Source organism: Hemiscyllium ocellatum, chromosome 11 (assembly GCF_020745735.1).
Source record: "Hemiscyllium ocellatum isolate sHemOce1 chromosome 11, sHemOce1.pat.X.cur, whole genome shotgun sequence".
Classification (NCBI taxonomy): Eukaryota; Metazoa; Chordata; class Chondrichthyes; order Orectolobiformes; family Hemiscylliidae; genus Hemiscyllium; species Hemiscyllium ocellatum.
In genome coordinates this window covers 37,606,487-37,628,650 of record NC_083411.1, presented here as the reverse complement: position 1 = coordinate 37,628,650, position 22,164 = coordinate 37,606,487, and the positions used below count along the sequence as shown (strand labels likewise).

At 40.6% G+C, this 22,164-nt stretch overlaps 1 protein-coding gene across 1 annotated transcript in view; it reads right to left on the bottom strand.

Moving 5' to 3' along the window:
* msna (moesin a) overlaps window positions 1-21,342 on the bottom strand; it is a 91,156-nt gene extending 69,814 nt beyond the window's left edge. Inside the window, exon 1 of the mRNA XM_060832519.1 lies at window positions 21,031-21,342. Within this exon, the coding sequence (XP_060688502.1) occupies window positions 21,031-21,042 (12 nt within the window). The 5' untranslated portion in view covers window positions 21,043-21,342. The remainder of the gene's footprint in view (window positions 1-21,030) is intronic.
* Between the last annotated feature and the right edge of the window lie 822 nt (window positions 21,343-22,164).

Sequence of the window (22,164 nt, the reverse complement as noted above, 5' to 3'; positions counted from 1 at the left end):
TGATCACAGAGCATGACTTTATGTAAGACAAGTGTTTGGGACAAGCTCAGTTTACAGACTGTATCAGATTGGAGACCGGAGATAACTGGGAGAAGTTCAGTCTAGAGACAACCAGGGTTTGAATCAGGATTTCAGAAACAAATGAGCTGAGACAGGAGAATAGGACAGCAGTACGAGAGAGATGGAATTAAATTTTGGATTATGGTGAGGACTTTGAGTTGAAGCTCATCCCAGGGTTAAATAGGATGAAGTTGCAATTGTCCTATAGAAGATGAAAAGCAAAACAAAAGTTGTTGGAAGAAAAACAAAAAAAATTAGGAATGAAAGTCACATGAAGACAAAAACAATAGAGAGTTTGGGGTGATCTTGATCTACAAAAGGATGCTGTTATTTTGACTGGCCAAATATTGGAGGACATTACATACAATTTGAAAATTAACTACTGCCAATTGAGAAAAAAAATTAGGTTTGCCCTCAAGTGTCTTACTGCTGTGTAAGTTTAAAATACACAGATTATCTTTAAAAAGACCAAGAAGTGAACCATGAATAGGCACCCGAAGGATGGGAGTTCATTAGCTGGAGTTCAGTCAAGGGAACGTCAAAGAAAATCAAAGTATCACAAGAAATGTTATGGGGATCAGGAATGGGTTGTTGCAGGGTGTTGTTCTCAAAAACTGCACTTTTGGAATGGAGCTTAGTTTCAGCAATCACAAAATTACACACCCCCAGTCTGTTACTCCAAAGTAGAGGGGAGATGCTGGTAACAACTTGAAAATGAAGGAACACCACCCTTTAAGACCAACAGCCACATTAACTTTCCATACTATAAATTTTTCTTCAACAATAACTGGTGTTGAAGAAATTCAATGTGATCTGAACAGATTCATGCTGTGTGCTTCAGTGATCTTCCTCTGTGGCTAACTACTGCCCAGTTGTGCAAGTAGTCTTCTCACTTACTGACTTTCTAATTTTGAAGATTAATACTTGAAGGCTTTACTAATGAAAAATCAGTTCAGTGACATCCAAGTTCAAAAAAAAATTCATTTACTTTTAACCAGTTAGTTCCCAATTGAGGTAGCTGACTAACTTGGCTTCAGAGCTACCAGAATAGAGGGATGGAGAGAAAAGTCCAACTACAATAAAACAGATAAATTGAGTGTGTTTGAATGGATAAGCGGCCTGGTCTGGACAGCTTACATGTTAGGTTACCAAAATAAATGGTGGTGGATATAGTATCTTCATTAGATTTAAAATTTCAAACATACTTCATTCAAAGTGCTCTAAATCAGTTCTGCACCATCTTTGCAGAGAGAAAAGAAAAACCAAGACAAAAAATGTAATTAAAAGACCAACAAGAACTGAACTGCAGACGCTGTAAATCAAAGCTGCTGGAAAAGCTCAGCAGGTCTAGCAGCATTTTCCTTCCTCGGAGGAAGGGTCACCAGACCCGATAAGTTGAAATTCCTCCTCACAGATACTGTCAGACCTGCTGAGACTTCTACAAACTTCTGGTTTTGTAAAGACATAACTGACACTGCTCAGCTTCTCCACAAAAAGTAGAGGAAAGAACAAAGCATTTTTACTTATGCCAAAACTACTTATTTTCATTTAGAGACACTGGAGGGTCTGACAACTGACCAGACCTCATCATACTTTGGCAGAGACCCTAGATGTTGTCCTGCTTCCTCCCCCACCCACCTCAGTCAAAGCAAAACACTCCGACCATCTTCATTGAAGGCCCTAGAGAATAAATCACCCGTGTGCACAGAGACATGACTTCACAGTCTTCTCTGGAAGAGCGGTTTCTCAATGAATTTTGTAGTCATTTTACAGAGAGGAGCATCCAGATAAGACAACATACATATTGACTGTAATGGCCACCCAATCAGCGAGTGTCAACAGTAAAGACTAAGCCATCTGCTGTTATACAGTGTTCTTAACCTTGTTAACGGACTTCAGAGTCAGATGTACAGCATGGAAAACAGACCCTTCAGTCCAACCAGTCCATGCCAACCAGATATCTCAACCCAACCTAATCCCACCTGCCAGCACCCAGCCAATACCCATCCAAACCCTTCCTATTCATATATCCATCCAAATACAATTTCAACATTTTGAAGAGGTACCAGCCTTCCTCTGGCAGCTCATTCCATACCTGTACCACCCTCAGAAAAAAAAGTTATCACCTTGCATACTGAAGGTTTCCAATATTGTCAAATGCCTCTACATAATCAAATGTTTTTCCACCTTGTTAACCCGTTACCCTTTCCTCCAGCACCCCATTATTTTTATCTGATGAGAGTCATGCTCAGCTGAACCTTACCTCTTTCCCTACCTGCTCATACCTGATGCACACATTTTCAGGTGCCTTGGCAGTACTTGCCCCAAGCTTTAGTACTTCCCTCAGCATGTAGTCCTGCACCTTAGAATGCACCAGTCTGCAACCATCAAGATCAATTCTTTACACTTGCAAACCAACAAGTTTTGGATAGATCAAAAAGAGTGGTCCTTCAGCTGCAGTCAAGCTTTGTCTTTATGGACTGTTCCCCAGGATGTGCACAAATAGCATAGAGTGCTCGAGTCATGGAGCTGCATGGGACAAAGTCTTGACAAAAACTATTGCATCTCCCTCCAGACCTTCTTTACAAAAACCAAATTCCAGAAAGGATGTGTTACAGTTTTTCATTAGCTGCTTCAAAGGCAACATGTAGGGGTGCACGGAGACCAGGCATGCAAGAGCCTGACTGACAGTAGCCTTCTTGCTCCTAGCCAAGCTGTCTGGATGCTAGTTGCAAGTTTTGGACAATGACATCTTTGATACAGTTTCTCAAATGAACTATGCAATAGGATTAACCTATAGGATTATAGGTAGGGGTAAGAGGGGGAGGTGTGGCATTGCTGGTCAAGGATAGCATTACAGCGGTGGAAAGGATGATGGATGAAGACTCGCCATCCGAGGTAGTTTTGGCTGAGGTTAGAAATAGGAAAGGAGAGGTCACCCTTTTGTTAGGGGTTTTCTACAGGCCTCCTAATAGTCCTAGAGATGTAGAAGAAAGGATTGAAGATGATTCAGAAGAAGAGTGAAATAGGGTGGTTGTTATGGGGGACTTTAACTTCCCAGATATTGACTGGGAAAGCTATAGCTCGAGTATGTTAGATGGGTCGGTGTTTGTCCAATGTGTGCAGGAGGGTTTTCTGACAATATGTAGACAGGCCAACAAGAGGTGAGGCCATACTAGATTTGGTTCTGGGTAATGAACCAGGCCAGGTGTTAGAATTGGAAGTAGATGAGCACTTTGGGGACAGTGACCACAAGTCGGTGACTTTTAGTCTAGTGATGGAGGGGGATAAGTGTGCACTGTAGGGCAAGAGTTATAGCTGGGGGCAGGGAAATTATGATGCGGTGAAGCATGACTTAGGATGCGTGGCTTGAAAAGGTAGGCTTCAAGGGAAGGGTGCAATCTATATGTGGAGCTTGTTCAAGGAGAAATTTTGAGTGTCCTTGATAAGTATATACCTGTCAGGCAGGGAGGAAAGGGTCGTGTGAGGGAGCCATGGTTTAATAAGGAATTGGAATCCCTTGTGAAAGGGAAGAGGGCGGCCTATGTAAAGATGAGGCGTGAAGGTTCAATTGGGGCGATTGAGAGTTAAGGTAGCCAGGAAGGATCTAAAGAGAGCTAAGAGCAGCAAAGAGAGGACATGAAAAGTCCTTGGTTGGTAGGATTAGGGAAAACCCTAAGGCTTTCTATAGGTATGTCAGGAAAAAAAGAATGACTAGGGTAGGAATAGGTCCAGTCAAGGATAGTAGTGGGAACTGCATGTGGAGGCTGAAGAGATTAGAGACACTGAATGAATACTTTTCGTCAGTATTCACTCAGGAACAGGACATTGTTGCCCATGTGAATATGGAGTCACAATTAATTAGAATGGATGGCGTTGAGGTATGTAGGGAAGAGGTGCTGGAAATTCTGGAAAGGGTGAAAATAGATAAGTCCTCTGGGCCTGATGGCATCTATCCTAGGATTCTCTGGGAAGCAAGGGAGGAGATTGCAGAGCCATTGGCCTTGATTTTTATGACCTCGTTGTCTACAAGAATAGTGCCAGAAGACTGGAGGATAGCAAGTGTGGTTCCCTTGTTCAAGAAGGGGAGTTGGGATAACTCTCATAACTATAGGTCGGTGAGTCTCACTTCTGTTGTGGGCAAAGTCTTAGAGAGAATTGTAAGGGATAGGATTTATGAATATCTAGATAGGAATAATGTGATCAAGGATAGTCAGCATGGTTTTGTGAAGGGCAGGTCGTGCCTCACAAACCTTATTGAATTCTTTGAGAAGGTGACTAAGGAGGTGGACGAGGGTTAGGCAGTAGATGTGGTGGAAATGGATTTTAGTAAGGTGTTTGATAAGATTCCCCATGGTCGGCTACTGCAAAAAATACGGAAGTATGGCATTGAGGGTGCGTTAGAAGTTTGGATTAGGAATTAGCTGGCTGGAAGGCAACAGAGGGTAGTAGTTGATGGTAAAGGTTCATCTTGGAGTGCAGTTACGAGCAGTGTTCTGCAAGGATCTGTTTGGGGACCAATGCGGTTTGTCATTTTTATAAATGACCTGGAGGAGGGGCTAGGAGGTTGGGTGAGCAAGTTTGCTGATGATACGAAAGTCGATGGAGTTGTTGACAATGAGGAAGGATGTGGCAGGTTACAGCAGGATATAGATAAGCTGCAGAGCTGGGCAGAAAGGTGGCAAATGGAGTTCAATGTAGGTAAGTGTGAAGTGATTCACTTTGGTAAGAGTAACAAGAAGATGGAGTACTGGGCTAATGGTCGGATACTTGATAGTGTGGATGAGCAGAGGGATCTTGGTGTCCATGTACACAGATCTCTGAAAGTTGCCACCCAGGTAAATAGTGCTGTGAAGGCGGCATATGGCGTACTGGCTTTTATTGGTAGAGGAATTGAGTTCCGGAGTCCTGAGGTCATGTTGCAGTTGTATAAGACTCTGGTGCGGCCTCATCTGGAGTATTGTGTGCAGTTTTGGTCGCCATACTATAGGAAGGATGTGGAGGCACTGGAACGGGTGCAGAGGAGGTTTACCAGGATGTTGCCTGGTATGGTAGGAAGATCGTATGTGGAAAGGCTGAGGCACTTGGGGCTGTTTTCATTGGAGAAAAGAAGGTTTAGGGGTGACTTGATAGAGGTGTACAAGATGATTAGGGGTTTAGATAGGGTTGACAATGAGAACCTTTTTCCACGTATGGATTCAGCTATTATGAAGGGGCATAGCTTTAAATTAAGGGGAGGTAGGTATAGGACAGATGTTAGTGGTAGACTCTTTACTCGGAGTCGGGAGTTCATGAAATGCCCTGCCAGTAGCAGTGGTGGACTCTCTCTTATGGGCATTTAAAAGGGCATTGGATAGGCATATGGAGGTTAGTGGGCAAGTGTAGGTTAGGTAGGCTTGGGTCAGCGCAACATCGAGGGCCAAAGGGCCTGTACTGCGTTGTATTTTTCTAATGCTCTATGTTCTTTTCTAGCAGGTCTTAAGATGCAATGTGCGACCATTTCCTGATGGACTGTTGGTCAAAAAAGGTATTTCTTCTTTGCAAATTTTTCCAAAAAGACAGATGATTTGAAATAGTCCAACTACTTGGAGGAGTGTTCCATGGGCACTGATGCCAGACCCATCTTTTGCATCACTATTTGCAAGACTGGCTGTTGCAAACATGATCACCTGCATTCAAGAAAAGGGTACAAGGACATTGTACAACAGTTTTTAAAAGCAACTAATTACTTGTTATTGGCAAGGTTTGAGAAACAACAGTTGTAGGTGGTAGCAACAGGAACTTGAGTTGTGAAACAGATCTTTTGGCAAATCACACTAGACAAATCCAATTGTATTTGTTACAAAAGCAAAGAAGGGTGATTAAGACAATGTAACACATTGTCCAAGTGGAGAGGTGGTGAACCAAGAGCATTTCTACGTCACTTCAAAAAGCAACATTTAACAGTGGGGCAAGGAACTCTAGCAAAAGTAAGAGTTAGAATTCAAAATCACTTTGGTGATGTCATATATAGCACAAACAAAAAAGAAATTTGAGTTTCTAAAAAGGTAATCATTTCAACCTCTATAGCACATCAGGAGTTGCTCAGGTAGAGCCCTAGGTTCAACCATTGTCAACTGCTTCAAGACCTCAAAATTACTCAAGATCAGACAACATTTAGTTTGGGGTGATACGTTATATTCACCACTTTCTTTGCCTGACACCACAACTCAATATTCAAGTGGTACATGCATGACCAAATCCCTCACAAAAATCAACATCCTTTGGGTTATTACCAGACACTGAAGTGGATGCACTTTGCAACATATGGCAATATGAACAAATCATGAGGTTAGGAACACACACACACAGAAGAATGCTGTTCAACAATGCACAAGGAGTTCAACACCATGGCACAGCATCCATCAATTCAGCCAACATCACAATGAAAGCACTGTCCACCATATACACAAATGCACTGTACTAACGCACCAAAAAGCTCATTCAACATTCCCTTCCAAACCCAAGTGTCTTCTGTTTACCATCCATGTAGTAGACAGAAGACATGGGATCACCACCATGTACCATTTCCTCTCCAAGCTACCTTGACTTGGAATGAATCACTTCAATTCTGGAACTTCTTTCTCCCAGCACTAAAGTTTAACTATACCTATGCTGAAGCAGTGCAAGGTGACAGCTCAATACATTCTCCTTCAAGACGAATTAGGGACAAGCAACACTGGGTACAAATATCACCAAAGCCCAAGATTTAAAAAGTGTTTAGCAAAATACCACAAAAAAATGGTTAACAAACTAAATGGAGATTTATTGAATTGCAAAGGAACACCTTCAGCTTGGATAGAAAATTGGCTCAAGGTCACAAAACTGCTAGCAGTAAAATGGCTGTTTTCAAACTGGAGAATGGTACAGAGGTATTTCACCAAAAAGCCAGAATTAAGCCACATTTTCCTTCTGCCATTCATGAAATAATTCCATATTTTGGAATAGAATGTAAAATTTCAAAATTTGTTGACGCCACTAAATCTGGCAACAGCAAGGACGATAGCAGTTGACTGCAATTGTACAAATGTACTAAATATGCAAATGGAATTTTAGTAGCAAAGTGTGAAGTGACACATTTTAGTCAAAGTGATAGGGAGTGGCAACTTAGACGAAGTGGCACAGTTTCAAATACAGCTACATACAGGAACAGAAGTGGCTCACAAGGACTAAAGTACAAGAACCATAAGAACTTGAAAAGATTCAGAGAAGATTTAAAGATATTGCCAGGGTTGGAGGATTTGAACTGTAGGGAGAGGTTGAATACGTTGGGGCTGTTTACTCTGGAGCGTCAGAGAAAGAGGGGTGACCTTAGAGGTTTATAAAATCCATGAGGGGCATGGATAGGGTAAACAGAAAAGATCTTTTTCGCTGGGATGGGACAGTCCAGACCAGAACTGGAGGGCATAGGTTTAATGATAAGTGGGAAGACTTTAAAGGAGGACACAAGGGGCAATATTTTCATGCAGAGGACAGTGCATGTATGCATGCAATGAGCTGCCAGAGGAAATGGTGGTGGCGAGTACAATTGCAACATTTAAAACGCATTGAATGGGTATGAATAGGAGGGTTTGGAGGGATATAGGGCAGGTGGGACTAGATTGGATTGGGATATCTGGTCAGCATGTAGGAGTTGGAGCAAAGGATCTGTTTCCATGCTGTATATCTTTGACCCTTTGTCATTTGCAAACTTCACATTTTAGACTTGAGAAAAAAAAAGGGCCAGCCATTCACTTCAAAAACAGACAAGTTATGCTGAATCTTTAAAGCCCAACCAGAGCATCTTGTTCAGTTATTGTCAATACATTGTTGGGAGGATTGTAAAGGTTCTTGAGTATGGACAAGATATAAAATCAATAGCTCCAAGGATAAGAGATCTAAACCTCAAAAGAAAAAGGTTACTTGGAGAACCTGAGGGTGCTCTCCTTGAATGTAGATGATTTAATACATACTTAAAAGATAAAATGGACAAAGCAAAACTGATCGCGTTAGCTTATGGTCCAAGAGCTAGGGGGAAAATCAGATTTAGGCAAATAGAGTGTTACTGGACTTCAAATGTGAATTCTGCTTTCCTGCTCAGATCTGCCAGGTCTTCAAAGTTTCTCCAACAATTTCTGTTCCTAAAATCAGATTTAGTATTTGGAGCAAGATGATTTTTAACAAAAAAAAAGTTAGGGTAATGACATGGTGCCTACAAAAGTTAGTGGATGCAGAGAGACATTTTTTTGAAGGCAACTGGATGGACATTAAAAAAAGGGAAATAAAATTTATTGGCTTATGAGAATACAGCTGAGAAATCGAACTGATTGGATTATTCTGCAGGGAGCTGGAATGCACTCCACAGACTCTGTACAAGTTACAGATTTGTTACATCTTGTATGTTTCCCAAGTATACTCACTCTGCTGAGACTATGGTAATATTGACCATAACAGGATTGGCCAGCTGTAATCCACTTGCAGTTAGAGTTGCTGATACACAACACTTAAGAATGGTCATTTGGAAGATAAAGTGTACTCAAACATTTACACACAGGAACATATCTTGAGCAACTGGGCAATCATGTGATATACATATGATCTGGCCTGATTAATTAAATATGATTGAGATGCTAGTGTTGGACTGGGGTGTACAAAGTTAAAAATCCTGACACCAGTTTATAATCCAACAGGTTTAATTAGAAGCACTAGCTTTCAGAGTGCTGCTCCTTCATCAGCTGGTTGTGGAGTGCACAGTAGTAAGACAGAGATAGGTGATACATCTCATTCAAGCTGAGGCAAACAGTATGGTCACTTTTCCAAAAGAAAAAAAAGTGTATCAAGTTACATGGAGAATAAAATTGATTATCTCTAATGCACAGGCTTTCAAAAAAAAAGCTGAATATACTATAATTTATTTTGTAGTCTACTCTTCAGTGTGGCTCCTAGAGCTCGTTTTTTTATGAACAAAGTTTTGAACGTTTGCACATACACTTGTGCAATGCCAATTCATCCTCAATGTTACCCCTGTGGAAGATTTGTAGCCATCATTACTTAGATTATTCAAAAGCACCAAGTACTCCTACATAGTCCCTATCTGGAATTGGAGAAGCACTTAATTCAGCTGGACAGGAAAAAATAATGAAAATCACAATATCGTTGCATCACTAGTACAACCAAAGACAGCTTCATGTTCCACATATTTTGAATTGGAATGGAAATTTACTTTACCCACAAGTCACTGAAATTCAAGCAAACTTTTGTATGCAAGATGTAGTTTCTACCAGACCAATAAACTCATGATTTATTTAAAATATCATATGGCTGGTTCCCCCACCCCAGTTTAAATAACAAATCAGAATTACTACACTTTGCAAGTTTGCTGCTGTAAAACAAACGTTCGTGTTTGAAGTACTTAGGACCCACATACATCTAATCTCAATAGCAAATGCTGCATTTGCTGATGCTGAGTCATCCAGTTGTACTGTGAGCTTGACAGGAAGTAGCAAGTGTTCAGGATGTCCACACAATACAGGCCACAACTAAAAAACCCAAGAATTTTTTTAAAAATGTTACCAGGTAAAGATAGAGCAGGAGAGCAAAAGGAACAATGCAAGGATGGAGTGTGCGCTCATAAATGAATAAAATTTGATTTTTATGACCGATCAGTTATTTTTCTTTACCCAACAGGGGAAAAAAAAGGGTAGATGCAAAGAAAGGATGTGCACTTTCCCAAAGCAGATACAATACTAAAAAAAAGCTTTTCTTCAGGCACTCCAGCCTCCTTATTCACTGGTAGCAGCTAACAAATTGAGACTCATCATCATTCCCCCAACTGCTTTATCGGCTAGATGTAAAATAGTCTACTTATTGTGGTAACTCAAGATATAAAATGGGAGAAAACAGGATGTCAAAAATTGGATGCAAAGTACAGTATTTTCATTTTATTGTAACAGAGCAGGCCACCTCTTTTAGTAAGCAATTAAGATGTAACAATACCCTTTACCCCTTTGCTGCAGCTAAAGTTACAAGGCCAGTGATTTTCTGTTGATTACCAAAATATAGATCATACAGCCATCTGTGGTTTGAAGGTTCACACTTCCTAAAGTTTTGCCTTTAAAGGGTTCTAGAGATTCACATTTGAAATTCAACCCCATCACCAACTCAACCCATTTCATGAATTAAATATTGTTGATGTACTTACTACATGCCCCACTTTATCTGAAGCTAGTGATTGTGAAACTCCTATATAAAAACAGTTAATAGAATCACCAACTCCCTACAGCGTAGATGCAACCCATTTTGTCAAACTGAATTTGTGGATAACGTCTGTCTTCCATCCACCAGAGTACAGGAATACTTTGGTCTGAAGCAAAAAAAGGTTTTATAGCAGGTTTGGGGACTCCATTTATACCAACAGTGTGTGATGCAAAGGAAATGTCGTCATTAATGTTGCTGTGGTTCAAACAAATATGGAAGTTGTGGACAGTCCTATTAACCTCAGGAGTATCCTCTGGCCCAAATTCTGCAGCATTGGAAGTCTAATTGAAAACAGTGTTGTTAACCAAATTTTTAATGCCCAAAAAAGACAAAGATTTAAGTTACCATTTTTAAATGCAAGTGATAATGTGCAATTTACAAAAAAGTGCTTTCTTTTAAGAGAGTCTTAAAGCTGCTATAAAAGTTGTTTCAGGATACAGATTAACACATGAACACCTTGCCAACTCAGACCATTTTGGGAAACTTGCACATTTATGTACACCCCCCCTTTTTAAATAGGCAAATTATTTGCAGCTGCATTCCACAATAGCATGTTCCAGAAGGAGGGAAAACATTTTTCAGAAATGTGGCATTGAAAGACAACATTAATGTCACCTTTGCATCACAAAATATTCCTACAAACATTATGGCATGCACAGTCATTAATATGCAAATTTATACCAAACATCAGCTCAAAGATTAAAATTTTATCTTAAAGATGCCTCATATGTTGCTTATTTCGGCAAAGGAATCTTCAAAGTAATAGCAAAGAGCCAAAAATAATTGATAAATTCACAAAGATAAAAGTGGTCGTTACAAATCAACACTCAGACTTGCTCATTGTGACAAATATCCTGCATTGTTCCCTCTAAGCAGCTGTCACAAACCTTTTTAAAAACAAACACACCACTGTCCTTCACCTACTCTATCACTAACTCAAGCCACAATCTAGGGAATATGCTCTTAGGTCATTACAACACCCATGTTAATATCTCAATCCTAATTAAGAATTCCATGCAACTTCAAGTTAATGTTATCAAGTCAAACCACAACACTACAACTGAAGATCCATACCACAATGCTAAAAAGCAACAGCAAATCTTCAGTCAATTAAAAATGACAAGTTAATAAATGACACTTTATAGCTACCACCAGCCCGAAAGGAAATCATAGCAGAGTGAATACATTTGCTCACTACATAGTTCCCCCCTTACTACACCTCCTCCCTTACTTCCCTCCAAGGCCCCAAGGGATCCTTCCATATCCACCACAAATTCACCTGCACCTCCACACACATCATTTACTGCATCCGCTGCACCTGATGTGGCCTCCTCTACATTGGGGAGACAGGCCGCCTACTTGCGAAACGTTTCAGAACACCTCTGGGACACCCGGACCAACCAACCCAACCACCCTGTGGCTCAACACTTCAACTCCCCCAAGGACATGCAGGTCCTTGGACTCCTCCATCACCAGACCATAGCAACATGACGGCTAGAGGAAGAGTGCCTCATCTTCCACCTAGGAACTCTCCAACCACAAGGGAGTTGTGGTTTCTCCAGTTTCCTCATTCCTCCCCCCTCCCCCCACCCCCAAAACCTGGTCTCAGTCCCAACCCTCAAACTCAGCACCACCTTCCTAACCTCTCTGCCCCCCCACCCCCACACGGGCCTATCACCCTCACCTATCGCATTTCCAACACCCCTCCCTACCTTTTATCTTAGCCTGCTTGGCGCACACTCCTCATTCCTGAAGGGCTCATGCCCAAAACGTCAGTTCTGCTCCTTGGATGCTGCCTGACCTGCTGCACTTTTCCAGCAACACTTTCAGCTCACTACATTAGTTGTCCTGTTTGGACTAGTGAAGCAGATAGCAGATGCAAGTCCACTTAGACACCAAATAGAAATAAGGCAGCTTGATGGTTGGAGACAGGAACTTGGGTTCAATTCCATCTTAGGTGACTGCCCCCCGGGGGGGGGGGGGAAGGAAGGAAGGAAGGAGGAGTTTGCATGCTGTGTCTGAATGGGTTTAGATTCCCTACAGTGTGGAAATAGGCCCTTTGGCCCAACAAGCCCACACCACCCCTAGAAAGAGTAAGCCATCCAGACCCATTTCCCTCTGACTAATGCACCTAACACTACAGGCAATTTAGCATGGCCAATTTACCTGACCTGCACATCTTTGGACTGGAGGAAACTGGAGCAGCCAGAGGGAACCCACGCAGACAGGGGGAGAATGTGCAAACTCCACACAGTCACCCAAGGCTGGAATCTTACCCAGTCCCTGGCGCTGTGAAGCAGCAGTGCTAACCACTGAGCCACCATGCCAGACACTCTGGACACTTTGGTATCCCCCAGATTTGCACTCTAGTTTTCTTCACTCATCTGGGCAGGGGATGGCCTAGTGGTATTATCACCAGACAATGAGTCCTGACACCCAGGTGATATTCTGAATCCCACCACTTCAGATGGTGGAATTTTATACAACAACCTGGACGAGTCTAGTGGCCATGAAACTGTTGATATTGTTTTTTTTAAAAAAAAAGCAATATTGAGCCAAATCATTTAAGAAAACAGAGGGAAGGAAGCTGCCATCCTTCCTGCTCTGACCTACATGTGACTCCAGACCCATAGCAATGTGGTTCACTCTTAACTGCCCTCTGGGAAATAAGTACTGGCTGAGTCAGCAATGTCCACATTGTATGAATGAATATAAATGAAAAGTGATTTTGACCACTTCAGCAGCCCAGATGTTCATTACTCTACACTGGAGAGTCAGGTCTTCAGTTGACTAGGCCCCATGCATTCCAGAATTCCTTCCTTTTAGATTCCTTGCCTTTCTACTGAAGGTTCTTCAGTGAATTTTAATCAACATCTTTATAAAATCTTTGTTCAAGTTTTTGTTCATTTGTACAATTATTGCCTTAGATGGCTGTATAATGTTTGCTTCAAATGCTGCAAAGTGCCTTGAAGCATTTTTAAAATCAAACACTATAAAAACTCAAGTTAGTGTAGGGTGGCAATGTCCTACAGAGATGACTATTCTCCTAAATAAGTCAGAGGCAATAAGACAGATATTCAATAGTGCTTGGCTGCTCAATTGTTTCGTTCAAACAGGGAGTCATAAAGGGACAGAAAATGTTTTGTATCCATTTGCTCCCTTCACTTTTCATCAGCTTCATTATAGAAAATTGTTGAAACATTAATATTTGCAGTATCATTGTTTGAAATGTTTTGTTCTAAGAGAACAGTACAGTCTCTTAACTGTACATATGGAACACACACAAAAAAAACTTAGTTATTCTTTTCAACTGCTGCAACAACCCCCTGCCACAACTTGTTCAGTGGGTTCTATATTTAGCACGTAAACGATAAGTTTATGTCTGTGGCACACCCAGATGTAGCAATCCAGTTTTTACAGTGTTTCAAACCAGGACTTGGTTGGAACTGCTGAACAATCCATTTAAAAAAAATTCTTTCTCCACATTTTGTTCCTGGAAGTTCCGACTCCTTTATCTGGTTATCTTGGAATCACGAGGTGCCACTCAATCTTTGAGCCTAGACTGCTGAAGCCCTCAATTTTAACTCCTGTAGGGTGTATAGGGAGGGTAATTATGGTGACATGGTTGGACCTTCTGGCCCAGAGGTGAGGAGTAAGGTTCACATCTACCTGCCCTGGAGGTGGTCAAAAACAAGCAAATTAAAATACTGGTTAAAACTGGGCCTGTGATGTCAACAGGCATTTCTTGCTTACCAGGGAAAAAGTTACAAACCAAGTGCTGCCTCAGTTTGATATGATGTCTGACTGAAATTAACTTGCTCAAAAACTGGATATCAAACCAGATTATTTCACAATTCAATAAGAGACTGTTTTTGCAATCCAGGTTAGTTTTTGTAGAAAAAGGTTGGAAAAGAAATCCTGAACCCAATTAGGTTTCAAAAATGCTAAAAATAAGATTGGTAATAGAGGACCATGACATTGCTTGCATGGGCAGTGCACAGCCTTAAACACCAGGTGTTTTCTTTAATGTAGAGTATACTGTGACGAATCAAAGAACAAAAGTTTGAATTGTTTCCTTGTAACTTTGCAGATTGTGAAGTTTCAGTTAATCACTGTTTCAGTGTAGTGGATTAATAATACATTGTGCCAACCTATTCTATATGCCTGCTTAATTTAAAAAAAACTTTTCTTGCAGACAGGAAAGGAAACTATTTTCACAGAAGTGAAACGAAGATGTCTTCATGCTGTCCTCATTAGCTTTCTTCACTAATTTTGGTTTTCTGCTTTTCATGAGTATAAAATAGAAAATATTGCACTTTCCTGTGAAAGATAACTTCAATTAATCTCAACAGCCTGCCAGTTGATTTGGTAACATTCTAGTACAGTATCTCTTGTTTGATGTTGTTTTCGGTCAAGAAAATGCTTTATTTTGCATTGCTTTTTTGCTTTAGCTGTTTTACGAAAATTTCCAAAGCGTCATCTACTTAGCAACTACCTTCAGTGTCGACTTATTCCAAACTGTATTTCCAAATACAAAAATTCTACCCTGTGGTATTTTGATTCCACTCCGTATTGATACCTTGTAGATATTCAGAATTCCTCAAACAGCTGTCCTTGCTGCATTCTAAGAGGCACTTTCAACATGTGTCATCACATGTCAACTGGACCTTTACCTTTAGCAACATTCACTGTCTCAATTGTCCACTACAGAATGGATTTTATCCTTTGCCTCATTTATAGCTTTAAAAATATTTTTTTTTTAAAAAAAGCTCTTTTGAAAGATCAGGATCACAGGCTAAAGTGTTCTTTTTTCCCCCCCACAGGAGGAGAGCATCGCTTGCTAGGCCACTCACTCACTGTCCTGAGGGCATTCAAGAGTCAGCCACGTTATGCTGGACTTGCAGTCACAGACCAAAAATGTCTGCTGTTACCCGACTTTCCTTAAGATGAGTTTTGATGGCATTTAATGATTATATGGTTACTATCACTAGAGACTTTTTTCTGGAGTGTCATCGAGTTCCCATTTCACCATCTGCCACAGTGTGACTTTGAAATTATGTCCTCAGAATTAGGCAAGGGTTCTGGATCATTAATTCTATGATATTAACATCATGCCACCAGCACACTTCTGAATCCTTCCTTCCCTCCAACCACTTAAAAATCTTCCCAATTGCTCCATGTTCACGAGGATTTGACTTTCAGACCTGCCTTAATTCCCTTATGATTTTTGGGCTCAGTATTTTGTTCAGCACTCCGGTCAGTGTTTGACCTGAAATGTTTACATCATCCTGGTCAGTGGAATTGGGTGACTTTATTGGTATGTTACCAACTTGTGTTTAGAGGATTTATGCTAACTCTGACACTCCTCTCCCTCTTTCCCACCGCCCCCCCCCACCCCCAAACCATGACTTGATTATTGAACATCCAAGTCACGATTTATGTTTTGACAAACATCTTGCCTGAAGATCCTCCCAGCTCAATTTCTCTCTCTTTCACTCTCCCCTCCCCACCTCACCGTGTCTGTCTGTCAATTCCACACCTCCCCCAAACTGCTCTGGTATGAAGAGCAAGTACACACACACACTAATTATAACATTGCTGCCACCATACCTGCATGCACAAAGCATGTTTGCACATTCAACATCTATCCAATTGCCTTTAAGCCAAAAGTGCTTCAACCTGGTGACTCCTCTATATCCTCTCCAATGCAATTACATCTTCCCATATAGTTTGGTCAGAATAACACATGATAATCCAACTGTGGCCTAGCCAAAATTCTGTTGAGCTCAGACAACCTACCTGTTCTTTCCTTAAACCTTTAAGACAGGTGTTTCATATCCTACCTTCACTAGCCTATTAACTGACTCTCCACCTTCAAGGATCAAGCGTCCCAATCAAAGAACAAAAAAAAGGGCATATTCAAAGTAGATCACCTCAATTTTCCAGGTTAAATACTGTGCCCAACGCATCCATAACCTGCCTGCAACTCAAGATCATTTTCCCACTATTAGTCTGTCATCACACTAAAGGACCAGCACCGATCCTTGTGGTACACCAGTCGGACACCAGCCTCTCTGCTTCCTCTTACAACTCGGCCAATTCTGGATCCATGCCTCAAGTAAAATCAGCATTTTAATTTGAGTTATTGCAGATTTGCTGGGATTACAAGGACAAGTGTAACGTGTTTGTGACTAGTTATAATAATTCTGAAATACAGCCATTTTGCCTGGGAGACTATTTTGAAATTTGTGGTTTTGCTACTACTTTGATTCATCATGGAGGGACTTTTCTGAAATACATCTTCAAGCCTTGCTGTTCATTTTACCAAGAAAATCTAAGTAGCTTGTAATCTGTTAACTTGGAACATATTCAATTACACAGACTTAATGAATTAATACATTTTCAGATGTGTTTATGACTTGACCTTGAATGAACAAAACATATGCAAGTGCACCTTAAATTGGACAAAGTAATAGATGCTGGAAAACACAGCAGGTTAGGCAGCATCTGAGGAGCAGGAGAATTGACGTTTCGAGCACAAGCCCTTCATCAGGAAGGGCCTGAAACATCAATTCTCCTGCTCCTCAGATGCTGCTTGACCTGCTGCGCGTTCCCAGCGACACCCTTCACTGATCTCCAGCATCTGCAGTCCTCACGTTCTCAAAGTAGTGGATGCATTTTACTCTCCCTCTACTATACCAGTTCCTTTAGGTGACTTGTATCCTATTCCGTAGTGTATGCAAATAGGAGGTTTGATTTGAGACTTAAGGGAGAGCAGAGTGTAAAAGTGTAACATTTGCCCATCCTCTGACCACATGAATGCCATTTCAACGTCTAAAATGTTAAGCTTGCAGGGCAGGTGGAAATCAGCAAACTGCTTTGACATGCTAACACTAAGTTTGCAGAGTATTTGCTGCTCTACTTCCTTACTAAATGCTTAGGTTTTGATCTGTCCAACTAAGAGTCCCATTTCATTTTTCTATAAAGTTTAGATTTATTTTATACTCAAAATGACATCAACGTGGAACAAGATGGGAGCAGGGATAGGAATTCTCAGCAAATTAAAAATTGAGCTAGGGGATTTAAAGATTCCACATGATGGAAGCGATTGAGAAAAGACAAGCTCTTCACCATTCAAAAGACCCTGTTTTCAGGAACAAGGATTCCGTATTGAAAAAGGAAGAAATTGGGAATTTGTATTGCACTTTTTTAAAGTCATGTTTTGTATTTGGGAAATTCAATAAATTGTACCTCTGAAATTATGGCAAATGGCAGCTATTTACATTGATTCATTGGTATTCTTAGAATTCTAACATTCAATTGATCTATTTTTCAGCTGAGAAATCAAAATTCCATCCTTTTGTCTATGGAGCCTAAAAAGGAATCTAGTTTGCACTGCCTTTTAGAGAAGAAATTTAATGTTAATTTTTAGGGCACTGAAATTTCCATGTATAGGTTTGAAATATGGGTTGAACCAGTTATTTACTAACTGTTCTTAGTTCTAAAGGCAATGCCTGAAAGTGGTCAAGACTAACTTTATTCATGGTTCTCAAAAGGGAAGTGAAGTGGATAATCTTGAGAAAATTTGTAGGACAATAAGGATGGGAGAATAGTGTTAGTCATGTTGCTATTAGCCAGCTAGCAGAGACGTGGGTGTAGGGCCAAATGCACCCTCCCTTCATCCCCCATGATATAGTCATTCCAGACTAAGGATGCTACCATGGAGTTAAGATTGCATTAGTGACCTTGAAAGATGTACAAGTGTCTTTGTTTTTAAAAGTCATCTAGTCATATTCAGATTCGTGCAGTGCAGAAACAGACCCTTCAGTCCATGCCAAACAATCCCAACAAACTAAACTAGTGCCATGTGCCTGCTTTTGGCCCATATCCCCTCAAAACCTTTTCTATCCATGTCCTTCTGACTTAAAGAAACACTAATGTGCCTGCATTCTATTTTTTTTCCCTAGTTCTAAGTTTGCCTCTCTTGACAAACTTTCATGTAACTGGAAGTAAATTGGGGTCTAAGATTGGTCTTGGTTATATAAAGCAAAATGGTTATATTCAGCATTGAAATACCAGAGGGCAAATGGCTAGACTTAGTCAAAACAGCAGCCTGTGATTTTTATCCTATTTCGAAATCCCTGTAGTGCAGATAGAGGCCAAATGCACCAACCCTCTGGAACCCACACAGATCCAGCTCTCCACCCTATCCACATAACCCTACATTTACCATGGCTACTCCACCTAACCTGGACATCCCACTATGGGGCAATTCAGCATGGCAAAGTGATAGAGGGTGGCCTTGGAAAATAAACATCAAAATTTTAATGACATTAAAAACAGCACGCATCTATGTCAGTAACAGGAACTTCCATGAGATAGAACAAACCGTTTAACATGGCACAAAATAAACACTTGAGGTTAATTGGAGGGCATCAGGAACATCCACCTAGTACCAACGGTGCAGGGTGTGGAGTCGTGTGAGCACGTGCATTATTGAGGTCGGATGTAAGGTTTAGCCTTCAACAGTTAAAAAGGAAGAATGGAATTGGTAGCTAAACAGTTTTGTTAAGACAATGGCTCTTTTCTCATTCAGTACTGGATATTGGACAAGCAGCCCAAGCTTTGCATTAGAGAAGTGATGCTGTAGAGCTGAAAAACATCAGCATCCATGTATTTTTCCCCCCCATTATACCAAAGGCAGCAAATGGAGAACTCAAAAGGTGGGGGTAGGCAGTGTAGAGAACCAGCAGTAATTGTGCAAGTATGGAGGAAAAGTAATTAAAGAGGATATTTGATTACATTGCCTGGTTTTACCCTCAACTAGAGGGGGAGGTTGCTGTCAACTAAAGGCTGCAAACAGATAAAAGGGATATTTTACTTTTGTTCAGAGGTAATTTGTGGTAGAATATAAAGCAACTGTTGAGGCAAAGAAGAATTTTCCAGAAAGGTGGCCCTTTTACAGGAGCAGGGGTATATTTTGCATTAGAAAAATTGAGACATCAAGAGTATAAGATCATTCATATGAAACAAAAATCAGGACTTGTGTTTAAATGTAATAACAATTGCTAAAAATTGCCAAGTGAGTTTCAACTAAACAACAGTGCAGGCTACTCATGAGTCAACATTACAGAACAAATTTGTATTTTCCTCTGAAGACTCATTCTCTAAGCGTACTACCCTAGTTTGGTACTGAGCCAGTTCCATCCTTACATGTGTTACATTAGCTAATTTTAGCCATTGGCAATGCCTATAGACACTCAACATCAAGGCGACACAAGAAATGACCCTTGGGCGAGGCCCTAGACATCATTATCCATGAAACTGCACCCAGTGAGCAACAGCACACTGTCAAAAAGGAAATGCATCAATATTAAATGAGGACTTGAAAATAATGAGAGATTACGAGTGTAACCCTGATGTCAGAGATAACAGTATCAAGCCTCAGACCAGCCAGTTTTTAAAATACAATTGTTCTGCAGCTTTATTACCGTACAAGGTTGGGTTGAAGAGACTCGTCCTAGCATATTACTTTCAAGTATTTAATTATAAGCACGAAGACGAAAAATTAGTCATGCGAATTCATAACTATGTAACTACTGTTTCTTGCCACTATTTTAAAAATTATAAACTGAGTTTTGAAATACGAACTTTGCGTTCCATTCCCCACCCAGTGAAAATGCACGAGAATTTTAAGTGAAAAAAAAGCAGTGGTGACTATTTACATCTGTAATTGAAAATGACGCCTGATAATTTGCTCGCATTACTTAGTGTTAACTTTTACGTCCTTGACCTTATTTAGTAGGAAATTTAAAACGTTCACAAAAAAAAGCATAACTCAAAAATGGATTCTGAGTGGGTGGTTCATGAGAGATTGCCTTGCTACGGGACTTGACTAAGCTAACTTGTCGAGGGTGGGGAGGCAAGCATGGGTGAATGATTAAGTGGAGCTAAACGCTGATAAAACAGGCCATTGTCCTCAAGCTGCAGCCTTACGCGCCAACAACAGCTAAACTGCCAAATAAGGTTTCTTCCATTACGCTCTACACTACTTTTAGGAAAGAATCCCATACATGACGCATTGCAGGAAGCTTTGAGTCATTTTAGTTCCGTTAGAAATTGGACAACGTCCAAATATCAAAATAATTAAAAAATTACAAGCAACAAATTAACAAGTACACTTAGAAACAAAACTGGTCGCCCTTGACAAGAGGGTGTAAAGTAAGTGGGGGAGATAAGGGAGCTTGATCCGATGCAAAATAGTAAGCGCTATCAACAAAGTCAGTTTCGTTTCCAAACTGTCAAATTGTGAGAGAGTATAGAAAAACTCGTTACAAAGTAACAGCGGTTCTCTATTTGAAAGGCAGTCTGCGATTGGCAGTGAGCCCAGCCATTCACCGTGTCTACTACCGATTCCAAAGCAGGGAGAACAGAAGCTGGCAAGCTCGTGTGCTACTTACACTCAGTCTACTTCAAACCCATCTCCGTGGTCAAGAGGGGTAGCTACAACGGAAACTGAAGTTTCAATACAGTAGCAGAGGAAGAAGGGGGACGGGAAAGCGACAGGCAAAACTTGCAATAAAACCCGTGAAATAAAAGCTCAAAAGATTAGTTTTTTTTCCTTTAAGGAAGATATCCAATTGTATAGGAAGTCGTATAAATCAAATAAAAATTTGATATTATTTAACTACTTACCGTTTTCGGCATTTTTTTTCTTGTAAACTTCCTCCACTTACAATTAAAACTTCGCTCAAACGACTAAATTGTTCTTTCAACAAACCGCAACCGCCTGTTTTAAAACCAGACTCTTCTGCTGCCCATCAGTTTCTGGCCGCTCTCCTGCGATTCCGAATGAAAATCAGTTCGGACCTATTACGCCTTCTTCAAAGCAAATGGGTCGAAGAAATGAGCCTTAAGCTATTCAAAACGCACGTTAACTGTCTGCACTTGTATTTAATATTGAGCCACAATCCCAACTTCCTGCTAACGGAACTCAAATGTCTGAATCTGACACCACACCCAGGAAAACGTTCACATTTTAAGTGATGAGGAAATAGACCCCGCCTCGCAACGTTGAAGTTGGCTTCTGGGTTACGACTGATTTTTTGTGCAAAAGCAGACGAAGTGCATATAACATAGATATTTCTTTTTTTATATAACTTTAGCAAGTGTTAAAGAGACACGAAAGTGGTGATTCAAGTTCAGTTGACACGTTAATGGGGAACTGGAAGTTATTTATTGAGAAGTGGAATGTGACTTCTCAAAAAAGCATCAATGACACTTTATCAGTGAATTAGAGAGGAACTTAAAATTGGGCGTTAGCAGTGAGTACGATAAAATGACCGTACATGAACTACAGATGGATCAAGCTGAACAGAATGAATGACCTTTGCTCTTTGTGGATGTCTTTTTACAAATGTTTGCAAAAGAGACCTTGGAGTGCAAGTTCATAGCTCCTTGAAAACAGATTTGCAGATATATAGGATACTGAAGAAGGTGTTTGGTATGCTTTCCTTTACTGGTCAGGGTACTGAGTAAAGAAGTTGGGAGGTCATGTTGTGGCTGTCCAGGACATCGGTTAGGCCACTTTTGAAATATTTCATGCAGCTCTGGCCTCCTTCCTATCGGAAGGATGTTGTGAAACTTGAAAGGGTTCAGAAAAGATTGACAAGGATGTTGCCAGGGTTGGAGGATCTGAGCTATAAGAAGAGGCAGAATATGCTGGGGCTGTTTTCCCTGGAGTGTCAGAGGCTGAGGTGACCTTTATAGAAGTTTATAAGATCATGAGGGGCATGGATAGGATAAATAGACAAAGTATTTTCCCTGGAG